Raw genomic sequence first — 17,742 nt, forward strand, 5'->3', positions numbered from 1 at the left:
TCAGTCGTTTATATCCAATTTTATTTTTATTTTTTAAAAGCACTGGAAATCTGATTTGTTTCTAGGGTGAAATGCATGTTTTTATGCTATTGGACGCACTGATGGATGTGTAACAATAAACATATCTATCTGCTGACTAAGACTCTGTACTTGTTGAATCAGAAATAAATCATTTTTAAAAGAACTCGCTGATAAAACAATATAACTATTTTGTTAAGGATGGATGCAATGTTCACCTTCCTTGACTGTGATTGAATGTCTTTATTTTAATTTATAGCAAATCCTTCTATTGCTAACTTAACAACTTAAAGTGTCGATTTTAATGAGGGGGCAGACTTTGAACGCTAGGGCATAAAGCGATTGCCCCTGATTTTGATGAACGGGAGCACACTGCCTTTGCCCTGTATTGTGATTCTGGTGACATGCTTTGCCTCATCCTTTTCCGTCTGTGTTGATACCGGTGGCCTCATTTGCATGTTAGCTTTGACTGATTTTGATGACAGCGTTGAGTAGAACACCTGCATTTCAGTCTAATCTGGCAAGGGAAGGTTGATTGAAATCAGGGGCAGGTGACCCCATTACGAAAAGGGAGCGTTTCATCAAAAACTGGCCCTCAGTGCCTTGGAAATAAGTCATACAAAAATGTTATGTTAACCACCTGAAACTGAATGAATCAATTTTCATGTGCCAAGGCTGACGAGCTGCCTTGATATAATTTGTCATTTGCAGTATAGAAATGTGTATTGAAGTGACCCCTGGAGGCAGCTTACACAGGCAGTTAAATGCAACGTGGCCCTAAACTGGGATTTAATTAAAATGCAACTGGCTTCATGTTACTTTTTCAAAGTTATCTTTTCCTTACATTGTTACTTTGCAATCATTCTGAGTGGTTCTCATTCCAACTATAATATTGTGTGGAGTTTTTTGTGTTAAAGGTGCTTTGAATATGAGTTCAAGATGTGCTTTTCTCATTCTCATATAAGGTAGGCAAGATCAGCCAAAATGTCTTAATGTGCGGCAGCACCACATACTGCACAGCAGTGTATTGCTAACAAAACCAAAGGAAATAGTGTCACATTACTGGAGGATGTTGGCTTCTACTTCTATAAAGACACTTTGGCTGAGCTAGCCTAAGTTACCTGTTTTTATGGAAAATAACTAGTTCTAGCACCATTGCCACAGTGTTTTTAATCAAGGATACAGATCTTTTTCACATGTCCATATTAATGTTTTCAAACAGTTCAGACTGACACATCCTCTTGTTACTGGGGCTGCTTTGTTTTTGTTCACACAATTCAGCAGTAGAAGAAACCACAGAAGGGTGTGTGCACGAGCAATATTGGCTTGATCAAAAGACAGCATGCTCAGGCTTGAATTCAAAACAACCCTGTCTCCCAACAGCCATACAGCAGCTCTACTGCCATTAGTCATAAAACAGTGTGTTTTACCTCAGAATTGAACATGGGTTGCTGTAAGTCAATGGTAAACCACACTCAAAGTTATTTAACTCTCGTGTGCTTGTTTTGGGTTTTTTTTTTTTTTTTTTTTTTTTTTTTTTTAAAGCACACCTACAGAAGCCACCAAAAAGCATTTACTTTGAACTTCCAAATTATAGCACATACAAACTTTTTAATGGCATTCTCTCGAAGACTGACAAATTAACCAAATTGCTATAGATTTTTTTTTTTTTTTTTTATTGAGCCAATAAGAATACAGGCTTGTTAAATATCTTTGAGTAGTGGGATCCCAGAGTCACTCAACTTTATATAAGGTGACGCAGGTTACCAAGCATATCTCTTTAAGGATATTTTGTCTGCAGGGTTTCTGAGTGGTGTATAATGGGCAACAAATGCACTTATTCATCTGGCCCAATGCATATTGGAAGGTTGTTTTGACACTACTAAATTAAGGAACACATGATTGTATATCTTTTTGGGCACAACCCTGTTGCCAAATTGAAAAGATTATTTCTTTTGCTGGCTCAAGATGATTTCCCATACCACTCTAGTGATAAAAAAAAAAAAAAAAAAAAAGATTCCAAACAAATGCCACTGTGCCTCATCAGTCATTTAGCTGAACGCTTTCATGTTTATTAGTCTTAATTAATACTGCTGGAGTTCCGTGTGCTTACCACAGTGACACCAATACAAACAAACCCACATATATTTAAAGCACAGTGCCATCTGCTGTCTGGCTTTGTCAGTAGCATTTTAAGTGTTTTGTTTACAAACCTTGCTGTTAAATGCAGATTAATACTCACAAAGTGGGGGGGGGTCACAGAAAGGTTAATTTGATTCTGGCAGGTTGTCCATTATTAAATTATCTTCAGATTACACTTAGATGCATTTATTATTTGATAAAATATGTCCTGTTTTTACATTTTTGTTTGTTTTTCAAGCAAGCAAATTATGTCACCATGCATTCTGCATCTTTTGTTTGATTTGCATTTTATATACATTTAGTCTCAATAAAACTAGAGGTACCCATGTATGGAATATAAACACTTTTGGCTATTCATAAACTATTCATCAAACTGAACATCAAATATATGGGGTTTAATTCACTTTACAGAACCCAAGCTGCAAACATGAACCAATATATACTGTTTGGAAAACAAATTATAAACTCCTGTTAAAATCCACAGCATGGTGGCTCTCCAGGACCTCTGTATTCTGGGACTGGACTTCCTAAGATTAACCGACGGCCAACTGGACCTTTGGAAGGGGCTTTTCAGCTCTGTAGCTCCCAGTGTACCACCACCTGGTGTCCTGAGAAGGGTCTGGAACTTCCAACCTTCCAGGTGGCTCCACATGAACCAAAAAGCTCCACCGCCAGCGGCCCTTCAGCCTACCAACCCAGCAACGCCACAGCAACCCACCAGTCGAGACACCACTCCAGCAACAGTGAATGCGGCCTTGCACCCGAGCTGTGAGGGGTTTAGCCTGGAGCAAAATGCTCACTGGCGGGAGCTGTTGCTGGAGTTTCAGAACAGTGAATGTGTCCAGACCAGAAACAGCATTGACACTGGAGATGCTGTACCCAGGCAGCAGAGAATATCCTGTGAGAGATGCAGGAGGCAGGCCTCATCGAACTGCTTGACAGCTCTTGGACTGGGACCGTTGTTCTGGTCCCCAAGAAGGATCGAGAATGGCAGTTGTGTGGAATACCAGCGGCTGAATGAAATTATCTGCAAGGATTCCTACTTCTTTCCCTGCATCGATGAGTCACTGGATTTGGTCACTAGGTCATCCTGGTTCAGCCCGCTGGAGCTGAAGAGCGGCTGTTAGCAGGTAGAGCTTGCCCCTAAAGCCTGGCCATGAAGGCCTTCTCCAGTGGTCAAGGGGTGGGGCAGTTTAAAGTTATGCCATTCGGCCTCTGCAATGCCCCTGCCACGTTTAAACGCCTCACTGGGAAAGTGCTGGACTGGATTCTGCTGCAACGCTGTACTTGCTGGCACACGCCCAACTTCTATGAGGTGCTCTACTACCTATGGGAGGTGATGTTTCAGCTGGGTCACAGAGTGGGTGGTGAGAGCATCCAGCACTGCCTGGGACTGGCTTGACACAGTAGATCACTTGTCGCTGGCTTGTTGCTTCTGCAGTCTGCAGCTATGCTGTGCACTCTACACCTGTGCTAACCTTGACGCACACTGGAAAAGCTCCCCAGGGAATGCAGGGCTCAGCTGGTGGAAACCAAGGAAGGAGGTGTGTTGCAGGCACCCTAATTGGTCAGCCAGGATAGCCCAGCCTTTGCTATTGGATTAAACCTGAACGGGACTATCGTCTAATTCATATGAATGTTACAAACTTGAAGGGACTGGGGTTTTAGCGGGCTGCATGCCAGCTTGGGAGTTGTGTGTGTATGCTCTCACCTAATAAAGGATTTGTCTGTTTTGGAAGATAAAAGTTGTCAGCTTGGGATCTTACTGCTCCTACAATGTGTTTGGGGCATGGACATTGCAAATATAGGCACCTGAAGGAGTTGAGAATGACTGTCAATACAGCTTCACTGTATACAATTTTTTAGGCTTATGTTGTAAAATGGTGGCTTATGGAGGAACTTGGTCAGATGCCAAAATCAAAGCTCTTGCTGATATCTGAAGCACTTAAATCATTCAAAATCAGAACTTCAGAGAGAACTGTCACTCGATCCGTTACGGAAAATGTTGCACCGAACATGTCGACGGATCAGTATCTGCCACGAAAATGATGGTGCTCACACCAGTCCTCTGGACATCTAAATACTTGTATTGAATACAATTAAGTACTTCTAAATACAATTATCATCATTCTTCCACATGTTTCAGTTGTTGGTGATGCACTGTAGAAACAAACTTGGGGGTAAGACAACTTTGTGGCCAGACCTCCCTGTAGTGTGGACATTAATCCACTTAATGTGGATATTTTATTGTGCTGCAACCAGTACTAAACGCAACCTGTTTAGCAGATGATCCCGGTGATCTAATCAACTTTCGGTGCACTGCAATTGGGATGAGCAATAACGTGGGCGCATCAAGTGGACTAAATGTGATACGCTGCAATTGAGCCTGAAGTTTTTTTTTGTTTTCCAATCTTTTTTTGTTTATACTGATAGAACCCTGGGTAAAAACAATGTCATTCACTTGGCAGTCCTTTATTCCCATTGAAATACACCTTCATCTTGCAGGTAAAAGTGCAACATCATTATATAACCCCATGAATTATTTTATATTACTGTAATCCCAGTCCCAACTAGATCTCAAAAACATACAGAGCTGTCCTACCAGCCTTTTTGCATCTCACATTTCTTCTGTAAGTTTTTATTTTAAGCATAATACCTCCTGCTCCTTTCAAAAGTATGTGTGTGTGTGTGTATATATATATAGATAGATAGATATATATATATATATATATATATATATATATATATATATATATATATATATATATATATATATATACACACACACACACACAATTTAAATTGTTATAAACTACCCATTTATAACTAGAGCATCCAAGCTAAATCCTATCTAACTCCTGGGCTCTCTGAAATAGTGTACAATGTCAGCACCCTCACAATGCCGCTTTGATGGATTGGTGTGAGATGTTTCGTTGTATCCTGGCTCAAGTGTATGTCTTATCCTAAACTCTCCCTCTTCTGTGCAGGCAGGATAGCTGCAGCCAGAAGCAGTCGATGTTTGTCTGAGCTCGGTGTGTTGTTGCAGCGTCATCATCGTGAGGAGCTGTTTGAATGAAGTGAGAGGAGATACCTGCAAATCAAAACAAGCAAATCGGCGATTAGTAATAACAAAACGAGAAAATGCCCACGTTTACAGGTATGTTGATTGGACCATACATCACTTGCTCGTTTTGTAGCAACCAGTGCTACACACGTGTTGAAAGGTTCCGGCTAGGCCTCATCATCAGAGATTCCGTACTCTTTTCATAAACACAAGAACCTTACTAGTGCAGCTGTATGAAGAAGAGGTTTGTGTTAGACAACGTTAAAAGCAATAATGAATAATCAGATTGCAGGGATGCAATACAGTCTTTACGGTTCTATTTATTTTCCACGTCAAATGATGTTGCCGCTTCATACGTTATATTTGTATGTATTTATTTATTTATCAAAACAAATACTTTTTAGCAACGTAGTAATGCATTTTAATTGCTTATTCATCCTGAACACAATGTTGTGGTTTTACATCGGTGTTTTGTGCTATAAAACAAACAGGTTATTTTACATTTCGTGTCAGCGCTCTTAATTGTATTACTAATTAAGCTTGTCAAAACTAGATCTTGAAATTACCATACCAAATATTTTATTGTATCAGGAGAGGCCTTCGTTCAGAACTTCTGACTGTGGTATAAGGAATCTCATTATTTTTCCCCGTCTGTTTATTGTTTATGAAATACAGTACATAATATTAAGATACATAATATGAGCTGGTGTGTTGTGTGATGCAATTTTCTAATATTTATTTATTTATTTATTTTTAACATGAGGTGCCAGGGAAGTTAGCCTTATGCTCCAGCTTTATGCAATTGTTTTAATTTGAAAAAAATAAGGGAGGGATAGAGGTAAAAATGACTGCAGCTTATACAAAGAGAATCGGTACAGGGAGCCCGGGGCCACTGCAGATCTGTTTTGAAAATCCTGAGTCACACCAAGGAGGATGAATGATAAATATTGACAGGCAAGTCACTCCACAGTTACACCCACTGTATATCCCGAGGTGAACGAAGTTTAGGTTTTCAAAATATAAAGAATCTCTTAATACCTTTTGGTGCAGGTTGTCTGTTAATTATGCTTACTTTAATGTAGGACTGGTACGCCCAGTTATGACACTAATGTTTGGAACCTCCGTTGATCGTTAAAATCCCCACCTGTGCATGATTAGGGAGGGCATTGTACTGACAAGTTGCCATGTGCCATACACACTTTCGCACAGTTTATGTTTTATGCCAGTGTAAGGGATTCTGGTGGTTATTGGTTGTTTTCTTCACAGTAAATGTGAAATGGGGGAAAGAGAAGTTTGATGCCGTGGAGCTGAACACAGAAGAAGTCCCAATGGTTTTCAAAGCACAGCTGTTTGCCCTGACAGGAGTTCAGCCTGAGAGACAGAAAGTCATGGTGAAAGGAGGAACGCTGAAGGTACAAACCCAGGGAACAGTACGATTTTATGTCAGTGATGTCTGTTCATTTATTTTTTTACAAATTATATGTTTTGGTTTCACCACTCCTAGTGATGTCAAGGTATACTAAGCAGCTTCGAGATTAATACATTGTATGTAATAAAAGATGACTTACTAATAAACAGCAATGCACATGCTTTGGGTAGCAGGAGTGAAAAACACAGTAATCACAGCACACACTGAGGCTTTGAGAGCATTAGCCTTGTTTCATATTTCTTTTGAAGTTGATTGATTTTTTTTTATTATTTATTTATTTTTTTAAGGATGAAGAGTGGGGAAACATAAAAATAAAAAATGTAAGTACGCCACCTTTTTTTGAGGATTTTCATGTGATGTCATCACAGCCCGGCCCTACTGGCAGTCAAAAAGAATTGGTGGCAAAGGCAACTTAACTAAGCACGGTCGTTAAACTTTCTATTTTACAATGCCAGGTGTGTGTTGTGCTGGTGGATGCACTGACACAAGAGGAGAACAACTTTGCCCTCCTGTCTGCTGAACCAGACAGGAGGGCAAAGTGGATTAAAGCCATTAGCAGGACAGCAAAAACAGATTTTTGTAAACCAAAGTCAAAGAAGACAGACTGGACTCCAACTCAGTCACAAGTTAGTTCTGGTCTTACGTTCTCATTATTATTAATGCATGTAACCAGTGCCATGAATGCATTTGTGACATGGGCTAAGTTTTGATTCAGATTTTTATTTATGTTGTGCTGGAGCTGAGATGCGCTGTTTTTTATTTTTATTTATTTATTTATTTATTTGGGGGGGGGGGGGGGGGGGGGGGGGGGGGGGGGGGCACTAGGGCCCAGTAAGTCCTAGCACTGGCACCGCGTGTAACACGCTTAATTGTATACACTTAAACAGATTGATGGTTTCCATGCATTAAGCAAGATTAATTATTTTACTGAATATGAAATCATGGAACCATCAGTCTATAACGTTTAAATGCACAAACAATAATGAAAAATGTATTCATTTACATGCAGTTTTACGCTACTTGAAAACTGAACAGAAATCCTTGTGGACATACCTTAACCCACTGTTGATGCTGTCTCATTTTTGCATAGCATAGTCCTTTAGTACAGTCCTGCTTAGCTGTCACTCGCAGAAGCTGATTTTACAGGAACAATAAATCTACAGGTTCCAGTTACTGATTTTAAATAAAAAAAACCCAAACAAATGATACTCTAGTCTATACTAAGAATGCCATATACATTGTTTTGATTGCGAGTTTATGTAATGAAAGATGTAAAACGTTTACCAAACATAGAACTACTGTATGCAATTTATATTAGTACCGTATTTTTAAACAAACTATTGAAAATGTATATTTTCTTAATTGATAATAAGTAACGTTTTCTTAAAAAGAGTTTATCGCTGTCTTTCAGGGTAGTAAAAAGCACCAGGGGTGCACAGTAGGGGTAGCAAATTCCAAGTATCTGGCACTTATCATTATATCTTTCAAGTTCATGTGACTGGAGGTGAGAAGTGTGTTGTGTGGTTGTATACATAACATTTTTGTGTGGAAGATACTGTTTTTGCACGAGCCGTCAAGCTTGTTTTGACCGCCAGTATGGTGGTGTATGCTGGGGTCACGTGACTACAAAACCTCAATAGTCTGGTGCTGCAGAAATTCTCTGGAAAGAATTGCAGTTGTGACTGTCCTTGGGTAACTAACAAAGTAGTGTGTGATTTATACAAAACATAAAACAAAAGCTTACTTGTTGCAGTGTTGAAAGTGTTAAATGCTGTAAAAAAAAGAAATGCTCAGCATTGATTGTTTAGAAAAGGGTTTGGAGTTGTGTTGTTCCTTTTAGCTCTCAAGAAGAGTTGTTAAGCCCTGCGCTTGCCTTACTGTGTGTGGCCTGCCTCTCCAGGGAATGACTTTGTTAATGATGGGCTCTGCAGAGGCTCTGCCTGAAGAACCTGTAGTTCGGCCAGTCTTTGTTGAAGACATGACAGAAGAACAGCTAGCATCAGCGGTAAGTAAACGCTAGTGACCGAGGGTGGAAGATTAGCTAAATGATGGAGACATTAAACGCTGCTATTGAAGATTTTAAAACAAAAGAAGTACCATAGTCCATTAATGACAGGTTGTTCATTATTAATGCATTACTAATTGCAAGTGAACTGGGAATTACAAGAGATCTCTTGTTAATTATTTATTCAGTTAGTTTTGCTTTCTTGTAACTGCAATGTGGAGCCTACACATTGCTAACTGACCCCCAATGCTGGACACCCATGTTCTGCCAGTAGTTATAACTGCAGTTCAAGTGGTTACTTGTTTAGCCATTGTACATTATCTTAGTAGAATATCGCTTAAAATTGAATTTGCTCCCGTCCCCCCCGTCCCCCGTCCCTCGGCTTTCAATAAATATTTCTTGAGATTTTGTTGTCCAACAAAGGGGAACATTACAAATGCCTTTTACAGATTTTTCATCCTCAAATAAACAGTTTGGACAGTTTTCAAAACAATTTTTGCTCTCTTTTTTTTTTTAAATACATGCTTTTTTATTGTGATTATGATAAGCGGAAATACAGTATTTCAGTAGAACTCTTAAATAACTAAATAACAATGTTTTTACAGTTGTAGCGTTATAATATAGATCACAATATACCATCATTTTTTCTCCCCCAATTGCAGCATTATATAAGTATACATAACAATTATTTACAATGGCAGCATTATATTGTAACATTATAATATTTGTGCAGGCATATCACTTCAAATTTTTTTTTCATGATGGTTATCAAAGCAGACACACTTCAAACTCTCATCAATGCTAACGTCTTTATCTAGCTCATATACATCACAAAACTTGCGTCACAAATTTTCGATCGCGTCATATACAGTATCTTCTCCAGTTTCAGGCAGGGGTGTATAGCGCTGTTATATGAATTAGTATCTGTGAAGTGTAGGTACAAAAAATAAATAGTTTTAACCAGTACCAAACCTGACAAGGCTTCCTTACAACCTGTAACACCAACGAATAAATAAAGAAATCATCTAGTTTTATTCTCTGTAGGTACACAGGCATCAACTTTTCACTTTCAGCTGTGTGTATACAGATGACCCGGTGTGTCAAGTTCATTTCTTAGGCACTGCTGCCATCTGCCAGTAAAAAAAGAAAACTGCATACACTTTTACAATGCAGTTTTCTTATTTTTTCATTGAAGCATTGTAAAAAGACTTGATAAACTTTGCAGATGCACATGTAAGCACCTGCTCGCTATTCTCAAGGGAAATCGTGGGATAAGCAGCTGGGTGGTTAAGACTTACCCTCACTTAGACAGACTGTTGATAATGTGTGTGTGTAACTGCTGATCAGTGCATATATATTCTCCTTTTCAGCACGCCTAACTCACTGTACACTGACTGCCCAGCTGAGGCAGCTAGGCTATTGTGTACAGGCAATCAGAGGCATGCTGTCTTTTATGATTCAGTGCATTGCTGTTGGGCTAGTAGAGTTTGTGTTGTGATTTCAAACTAACTAACCAAATTCTTGATTTTGGTGGCAGATGGAGATGCCCAGTGGACTGACAAACTTAGGAAATACTTGCTACATGAATGCTACTGTCCAGTGTCTGCGCTCTGTGCCAGAACTCAAAGAATCCCTAAAGAGGTATGGCTTTCTTCACTAAAGGAACAGAATTTTGAGTAAATGTTTTCAGTCAGCCGTACATGTTTTTTTAGGTCATTGTTTTAGAGAGATATTGTAAATATCTTATTTTAGTTGAATTACCGTGGGTGCCTTCCATAATATGACACAGCATGTTATATCAAATGTGTATTTTCATTTGAAAAAATATAGGTACTGTACTGGATTAAAGGCATTTTTAAGACTTTGTTTGGTATTTTCTTGATCATTTCACCTGAATTATTCCCCTCTCCTTCAAGAAGGCCATACATATCCTTGTTTGTCAAGACCTGTGATAAAATGTGTAGGACTTTTTAAATAAATACCTCTGAAAATTAAATTATCTTCTGTCTGATGTCCAGAATAAGGTAGATTTAAATATGTTTCTGCAATGGTGACTGTTACCTAAGTGATACCTGTCTTGGTAGTATCCATTAGAGAAGCATACTATACTTAAATATTTCTGGTGATAAAATGAAGAACAATGATCCCACCCAGTCATTCTGCATTGCTAGTAAATGGATAACAGTTGACCTTTCAGTAATATATTTCTGATTTGCACAGCACATGATTTTCAGTAACCACCAATGGTGTCCTTCTATTCTTTCCAGGTATTCAGGTTCTTTGAGAGGTTCAGGGGCAAATGCTTCTTCTCAGTATATCACAGCAGGTCAGTATGGGGAAGATGATTTTAAAGGAACTGTTTACTACACTTTATTATAAAAGTTTGGATTCATATGGGAAATTTACATTCTCCAGTTCTTACCATAATGACAAAACCATTAAATAACACGTTATGATCATCATATTGCTAAATACAGACTCACTTTAGAGTGCCCAGTGGCAATAACAAATCTGACTCCGTCTAACTAATCAAATTAGTAGTAGAGATCAGTTAATTCCATTGCAGCAGTGTTTTTTATGTAGATTTCTTCAGCACGAAACTTTAATTTCCAATATTTCAAAGGTGAAAATACTCTGGGGGAACCTTTGCATAAACAAATAACTTAGTTACAGGATTATAAAAGTGAAAATACTAGACATATAGCACAGTTTTAAGCACCTTATTATTTCTGTTTTTTGTTCAGCTCTTCGTGACTTGTATGACTCCATGGATAAAACATCCTCTAGTATACCACCTATCATCCTCCTGCAGTTCATGCACATGGCCTTCCCTCAGTTTGCAGAGAAAGGAGAACAAGGACAGTATCTTCAGCAGGTGAGCCGAGGCCCTCCGCCGGAAAGACTAGGACTTCAGTTACTGCTCTTGTTTCACAGTCTGATTGGACACAGAAGTTACTTTAGTTGTCAAGGAGTGTATAGAAATCTTCTGTATCCATTTAAATATTCCCTTATTTATTAACAAAAAGGGTTCTGTGCATTTGTATATGAAAGAGTAAGGACATTTTTAATGTATTCAGATGTTTGCCTTTAACAGTAAATAGTTTGACAATACTGGCAAGCTAACACTGATTGTGGTGACCTCTGTTGTGCCTGTTTGTGTGTCTTCTTTCATTATGTTTGTTCCTTTCTTTGGTATTTTATTGCTTTGTGTCCCTCCTGCTTGCAGGATGCCAATGAGTGCTGGGTTCAGATGATGAGAGTATTGCAACAAAAGCTGGAACCATTGGAGAGTGAGACTCCCATGGAGGTATCTGATTTTTCCAGGCTTTTGTGTTTGACTTGCCATGGGTTAAAGGTGTTTATCCAACACACCGGTGTCTGAAAGATTAGTGTTCTTGAATTCTGATCTAGTGAGGGACTCAAAAATGGCAGTCAGAATGTGAGGTGTAGCATCTATTAAAATAAAATTAAGTACGCTCACAGAGACATACTTTTTATTGCTAACATTGCTAAAAATACAAATGCAGTATAATCAAGTTTATTTTATATTAAGATACAACAAACCGTATACATACCAGTCATTTTTAATCTCGTAGGTTAACACCACACATTGAAGTATTGTTTAACCATTTTATTCCATTGAATGGCTTTTTTATTTTTGTAAGAACCCAATTAACAACTTTGTTTCAAACATTTAATAGCTGTAAATCAAAAAAACAACAAATCCACAACCCGTTTACCCTCTCTGTATGCTCTACTCCCATTTCAGCCAATCCCTTACCAGAAACTGTATCCTGTTTTCAAAAACAAATTTAACACAAAAAAAACCCATAATAAACAGGAAATCGGCTTAAATAATTTCATATATACTTTTTCTTCCACTCAGAACATGCTCAAAAGGTATCAAACGCTATTTGCATGCTGCATTAAGCTCTGTTGGGATTATTTTGAGATATGCGCATGCCTCAGCGGTTCATTGTATTTTGTCCATGTGATTGACTTTTTGACTGGACTTTTTGGGAGAGAGACCTAATAAAGAGTGGTTTTAACTGCTATTAAAACCAGCCCTGGTGTCCTGCCTTTCCTGCATCGCCGCTGGAAGCCAAGCACACAGTCGGTACATTGTTGTCAGAAGTGGAGGCGAGGCAGGTACCCTGACATGCACTTGGAAACTGGCATGGAGAATGTAGAAATGCAAAACAAGACTCGCCCAAATAAATTGGCATAGGCAAAACTAGATTGGCCCAGCATCGATGTCGAAGCTTTGGACTAAACTAGACTTACCCAAATTAATGGCATGGGCGAACCAGATTCGCCCAGCATCGATTTTGAAGTGTTGGTCGAAACTAGACTTGTCCGTGCTAGCCCCGAAATTCAGTGAAAACTGTTGAAAAAACGTGTTTCGCCCAGAAGTCGTCTTCAAGTTTTGGGCCATCTAGATTCGCCTGATTGGTGGAGGGAGAGTGTATAAAAAAAGTGGTAACTTGGGGATTTGCCCAGAAGCCCTTGGCGAAACTAGACTCACCAGACCACCTTAACGTGTGTGTATATGTATTCTGGCCTGTGATTGAGTAAAACCTCATCTTAGGAGGAAAAATAGATTGAACTATTGCCCTAACATCCTTACACAACTGGACAATAGTCTCCATGTGTCATGTGATTGGTTCACATCACTGTCAGTCCTGCCCCTTTTCAGAGGAATGCCTTTCATCTTTACTCTTCACAACAAGAGAAAATGGCTGAACGCCGATTCTGTGACTACAAAAAAATTATTACAAAACACACTACAAAAGAAAGATGCTCCAAACACTAAAATTGTGATTAAAACGTCACTGTTTTCTAACTCGACGAAGTAAACAAATATGACGGCCGGGATATAAACTGGGTTATGCAGCAGATAGCTGCGGTATGAATTTCAAAAACATTTTCTTTTATTTATTTATTTGTTTGTTTATTTATGCTATATCATCTATATTTAAACAACATATATAAAGTCATATTTACTATCCAACCTTGCCTCACTTATTTTCTTGACTGATTCATATATTAAATATGTACTGCAGACACAGCCATAGTGGAAAGTGAAATGCCCCACAGAAGACGGTAAGTGGGAGCTTTAGGCACAGTATTTAGATTTACGGTGGAAACACATTCAAATGGAAATGGTTATACTGGGTACTATATTTTCACAATTGTGGACCCCACAAAAAGGACTGTGTACTGGTGCTAAGCCGTTTATGCCACAACCAACACATATCTATGGGAAACTTAAATAGAAGCATGTGAGTTTTTAAGGTTTACAATTCCTAGAATAAAATAAAAATGCAAAGTGTCATAACAATGTTTTTAACAACTGAAAATGTTTTTGTTTTTTTTCCTGCAGTAACTAACTGGTTAGAGCAGTTTAAAAACAGTAATGTGAGTGACTTCAGTACTGCTTTTTTGTTTTTAATGGAGGCAGTTTCCAGTTATAATTCAGATGCAAGTTCCTAACATACTCGTTTTATTTTCTTTCAGACTGATTCTGGGAAGGCAGAAGAAAGCGGGGCAGCAGCCTGTCCAACCAAGAAGTACTTTATAGACCAGTTCTTTGGTGTGGAGTTTGAAACCACGTATCCTTTCATTCGTGAACATACTTGAACCAATAAACCACCATAATCGACCAACTACTTCTTTATGCCATCCGGTTTCTGATCAATGTTATCTAAGTCAGAGGCTGAGACATCTGAACCCAGGATCGTTTGGATTTTAGTCTTAAGTGCTAATATCTTAAACTTAGTGTACAGCCCTGCCTAGGATACATACACTTATGATAAGAAACTGATTTGTAAGTCTGGATATAACTCCAGGGATGGTTCTGTTGTTGTTGTTGTTGTTGTTTTTTTGTTTTATTTTTTTACACCAAATCTCTTTATTCAGCTATTTGTGAAGTGTAACCCTGCAGGTGAAATGACTAGTTTTGAGTGTGAATACCGAGTTACTCCTTAACCCTCCACTGTTTAGTATGAAGTGTGCAGAAGCTGAGGACGAAGAGCCAACGAAAGGGAAGGAGAACCAGCTTCAGCTCAGTTGCTTCATTAACCAGGAGGTCAAGTACCTCTTCACAGGACTCAAATTGGTTAGCAATGTTTAAATACCTGTTCTTTCGCTCCATATTTGCGCATACAACAGTTTGCAAAACTGAAACACTCTGTTCTGTTTCCAGCGTCTACAGGAAGAAATCACCAAACTGTCTCCCTCCTTACAACGAAATGCTTTGTACATAAAATCTGTGAGTACAGTGTTAATTTGGTGGAAACACCAATTCAGTCCAGTCATTTATGTCTCGTCCTAGCGTTCAAAAGAGATAGATGAAAAAAGTTAGTTTTGTCTTAAAAGTAACAGAATTGAACTACTTTTAAGGCCAGAAAACCAAATGAAAGCGACACATTTTAAACAGTTTGCTCAGTGTTTTTTTGTGTGAGTAAGTGTGAAGACTGGTGTCCACACATTTTTGTGAATATGAGTTTAATACTTTTTGTTTAGCCACAGCTCATTAGAAACCATGCCTGAAGTTGTAATACCTGTCACTTTATTGAAATGAGTGTTCTTAATCTGATTTTCAGTCCAGAATCAGCCGTCTACCCTCCTACATGACTGTTCAGATGGTTCGATTCTTTTACAAAGAGAAGGAGTCTGTGAATGCTAAAGTCCTCAAGGTAAGTCAGTGAGATGTTAGACTGTGTATTCAGAGACCACCAAGAAAGATGAAATTAAAATATTGTATGATAGAGTAGTATTATGAGAATGAGTAGACTTCAGTCGATATCTTATCATATTTCATGTAAGCTCATTAGCTTTGTTAAAACTTGTTAGATATAGTGAACTCTGTAAGTTGAAAAATGTTTTAATTGCAGTAAAACTATAGAAATTAAAGTGTTAGAGTCATCAATATAGATTTCTGCAATGAATAGGAAGTATCACATTTTCTCTACAGTTTCTGTGAGGTTTCCTGTAACTGAATTTCATCTCACTGATTTTGTTCCCAGGATGTGAAATTCCCCTTAATGCTCGATGTTTATGAGCTCTGTACCACAGAGCTGCAGGAGAAAATGGTGTCCATCCGATCAAAGTTCAAGGAGGTAGAAGACAAACATAACACGCAGCAGCAAAAGGTGAGTGTGGGCCAGGCGTTTGTCAAAAAGTGCATAGCTTACAGTTGCATGATAAGAACCTTTTTATAGTTCTTCATCCCAATAGCAGCCTTGGAAAATGTAAATGCATTTCTATCTGTTGGACAGAAATTCGGTCATAAAACATCCTGGTTAGAAACCATTTGAGATGTAGCGACTTCATATTTGAAGGACTATATAAACCCTGCTTGCTAAAAATGTTGTCGACCATGACGTTGCCCTCGTAATTAATAAGGTGGTCATGTGACTTTGAAGTTTCAGCTGCACAGAGGTGGTACACTTTCAGTTATTCAGTCTTTTTGGTACACAGCTGTATTCCTATTTAGTTTTCTACGGCATTCTGCCCCCCACTGAAACACGTTTTTCTTGGCCATGGGCCAGCAGCAGCCGGCGCTGGCCCGTAGTGGAATTGAGGCATTAGTCAGGCAGTTCTTCGGGTACATGCATAAATATATGATACGTGACAACTGGCCACTATATCACCTTTGCAGGGGATTCTGTCCCCGGCAGGGGATAATAAACAAGCGATCTTAGTTCTGCATAAATTTAACACACGATCTTAGTTCTGCACATATTTAACACATATGAAATTCTCTGTAGAATGCTTGGGCTGATTTTAGGGATGTAAATTGGTGATACCTTGCTCTGTGCTGACTGCATTTTTAACTTCACAGGGAGATAAGAAAACTGGAACTCCAAAAGAAGTGAAATACGAGCCATTTTCATTTCCCAATGGTGAGTGTGCAGCGTGAAATGAAACCCTAACATTATTTAAATAGTTTTTTTTTTTTTTACTGGGATAACTATTCCTCAACAAAATAGGACAAAGAATATGTAATGGCGCTTTGGGTTGACCTCCGTCTTTTAAAGACGCTATAAAAATCCAATGTTTCTTACAGATACTGGCTCCAACAACAGCGGATACTATGACCTGCAGGCTGTCCTAACACATCAAGGACGATCTAGTTCATCAGGTCATTATGTGTCCTGGGTTAAGAGGAAATCAGGTAACAAGATTCTCTTCCCTTGGGCTTCAACAGGAAAAGCATTGAGTTGTGTAGTGTAGACTAGACTAAAGAAAAGACAATCCATTACTGAGTGTGAATCATTTGATTCTTGTTTTCTAGTACAATAGAATGATAAACTGCAACCAGTTGGACACATTTGGTTGATAGCATTTCAGTAGATTATGTCAACGTGTTTGAATAAGTGCTCTATGGAAAATGAAGATGCAGTTTTTATGACTGAAATTTATATTTGAGAATTTGTTGTGCTGGCAGTGCTGATAGTAATGGCAACATTTCTGTGAATGTGTTATTGGTTAATCAGTTGTGTTGCAAATCTGAAATTTCTTCGCTACCAATATCTATGTAGGGAAATTATTTTAAAAAGATTCCTAACTGCTCTCTGCTTTCTTGTTTGTTTCATAGATGAGTGGATCAAGTTTGACGATGATAACGTCAGTGTTGTGTCCCCTGAAGACATCTTGAAGTTGTCAGGTGGTGGGGATTGGCATATAGCATACGTCCTATTGTACGGGCCTCGTCGGCTAGAAATACTTGAAGAGCAATAATTATTATTAAAGTAAAAAAATGCCATTAGCAAGCACTGTCTGTGTAGATGTGCAATAAATATTTGTCTTTAAAACTCATGACCTTAAAGATTTTTTGTAATTGGAATTCTGTACATCTACGATCTTGCACATCCCTTTGTGTCATTAAAGAGAAAACAACTCAAAGTTTGTAAACTGGCCTCCAAGTTAACCCTTAGCAGTCCATTTATTCAATGCTTGTCAGACGCGTCGGGTCCAATTTATTTTCACCCGCGCTGTTTATTTTACACATGTGCTATTCAAAAGTAATTTTATTCGATATAAAACAGGTTTAAAAGGCACTGCACATCGCTGTATTTA

The 17,742-nt window shown here is 38.5% G+C and overlaps 1 protein-coding gene across 1 annotated transcript; it reads left to right on the top strand.

Moving 5' to 3' along the window:
- The first annotated feature begins 5,141 nt into the window (after positions 1–5,141).
- Positions 5,142–17,481, top strand: LOC121313517 (ubiquitin carboxyl-terminal hydrolase 14-like). Its single transcript, XM_041246166.1, has 16 exons — positions 5,142–5,317; positions 6,491–6,636; positions 6,941–6,973; positions 8,554–8,658; positions 10,196–10,299; positions 10,926–10,984; positions 11,403–11,533; positions 11,885–11,965; positions 14,176–14,270; positions 14,662–14,776; positions 14,864–14,929; positions 15,264–15,356; positions 15,687–15,812; positions 16,505–16,565; positions 16,730–16,837; positions 17,261–17,481. The coding sequence occupies exons 1-16, from the start codon at positions 5,302–5,304 to the stop codon at positions 17,401–17,403; spliced, it is 1,482 nt and encodes a 493-aa protein (XP_041102100.1). The 5' UTR covers positions 5,142–5,301; the 3' UTR covers positions 17,404–17,481.
- The last annotated feature ends 261 nt before the right edge of the window (positions 17,482–17,742 follow it).

The sequence above is a fragment of the Polyodon spathula genome, chromosome 3 (assembly GCF_017654505.1).
Source record: "Polyodon spathula isolate WHYD16114869_AA chromosome 3, ASM1765450v1, whole genome shotgun sequence".
Classification (NCBI taxonomy): Eukaryota; Metazoa; Chordata; class Actinopteri; order Acipenseriformes; family Polyodontidae; genus Polyodon; species Polyodon spathula.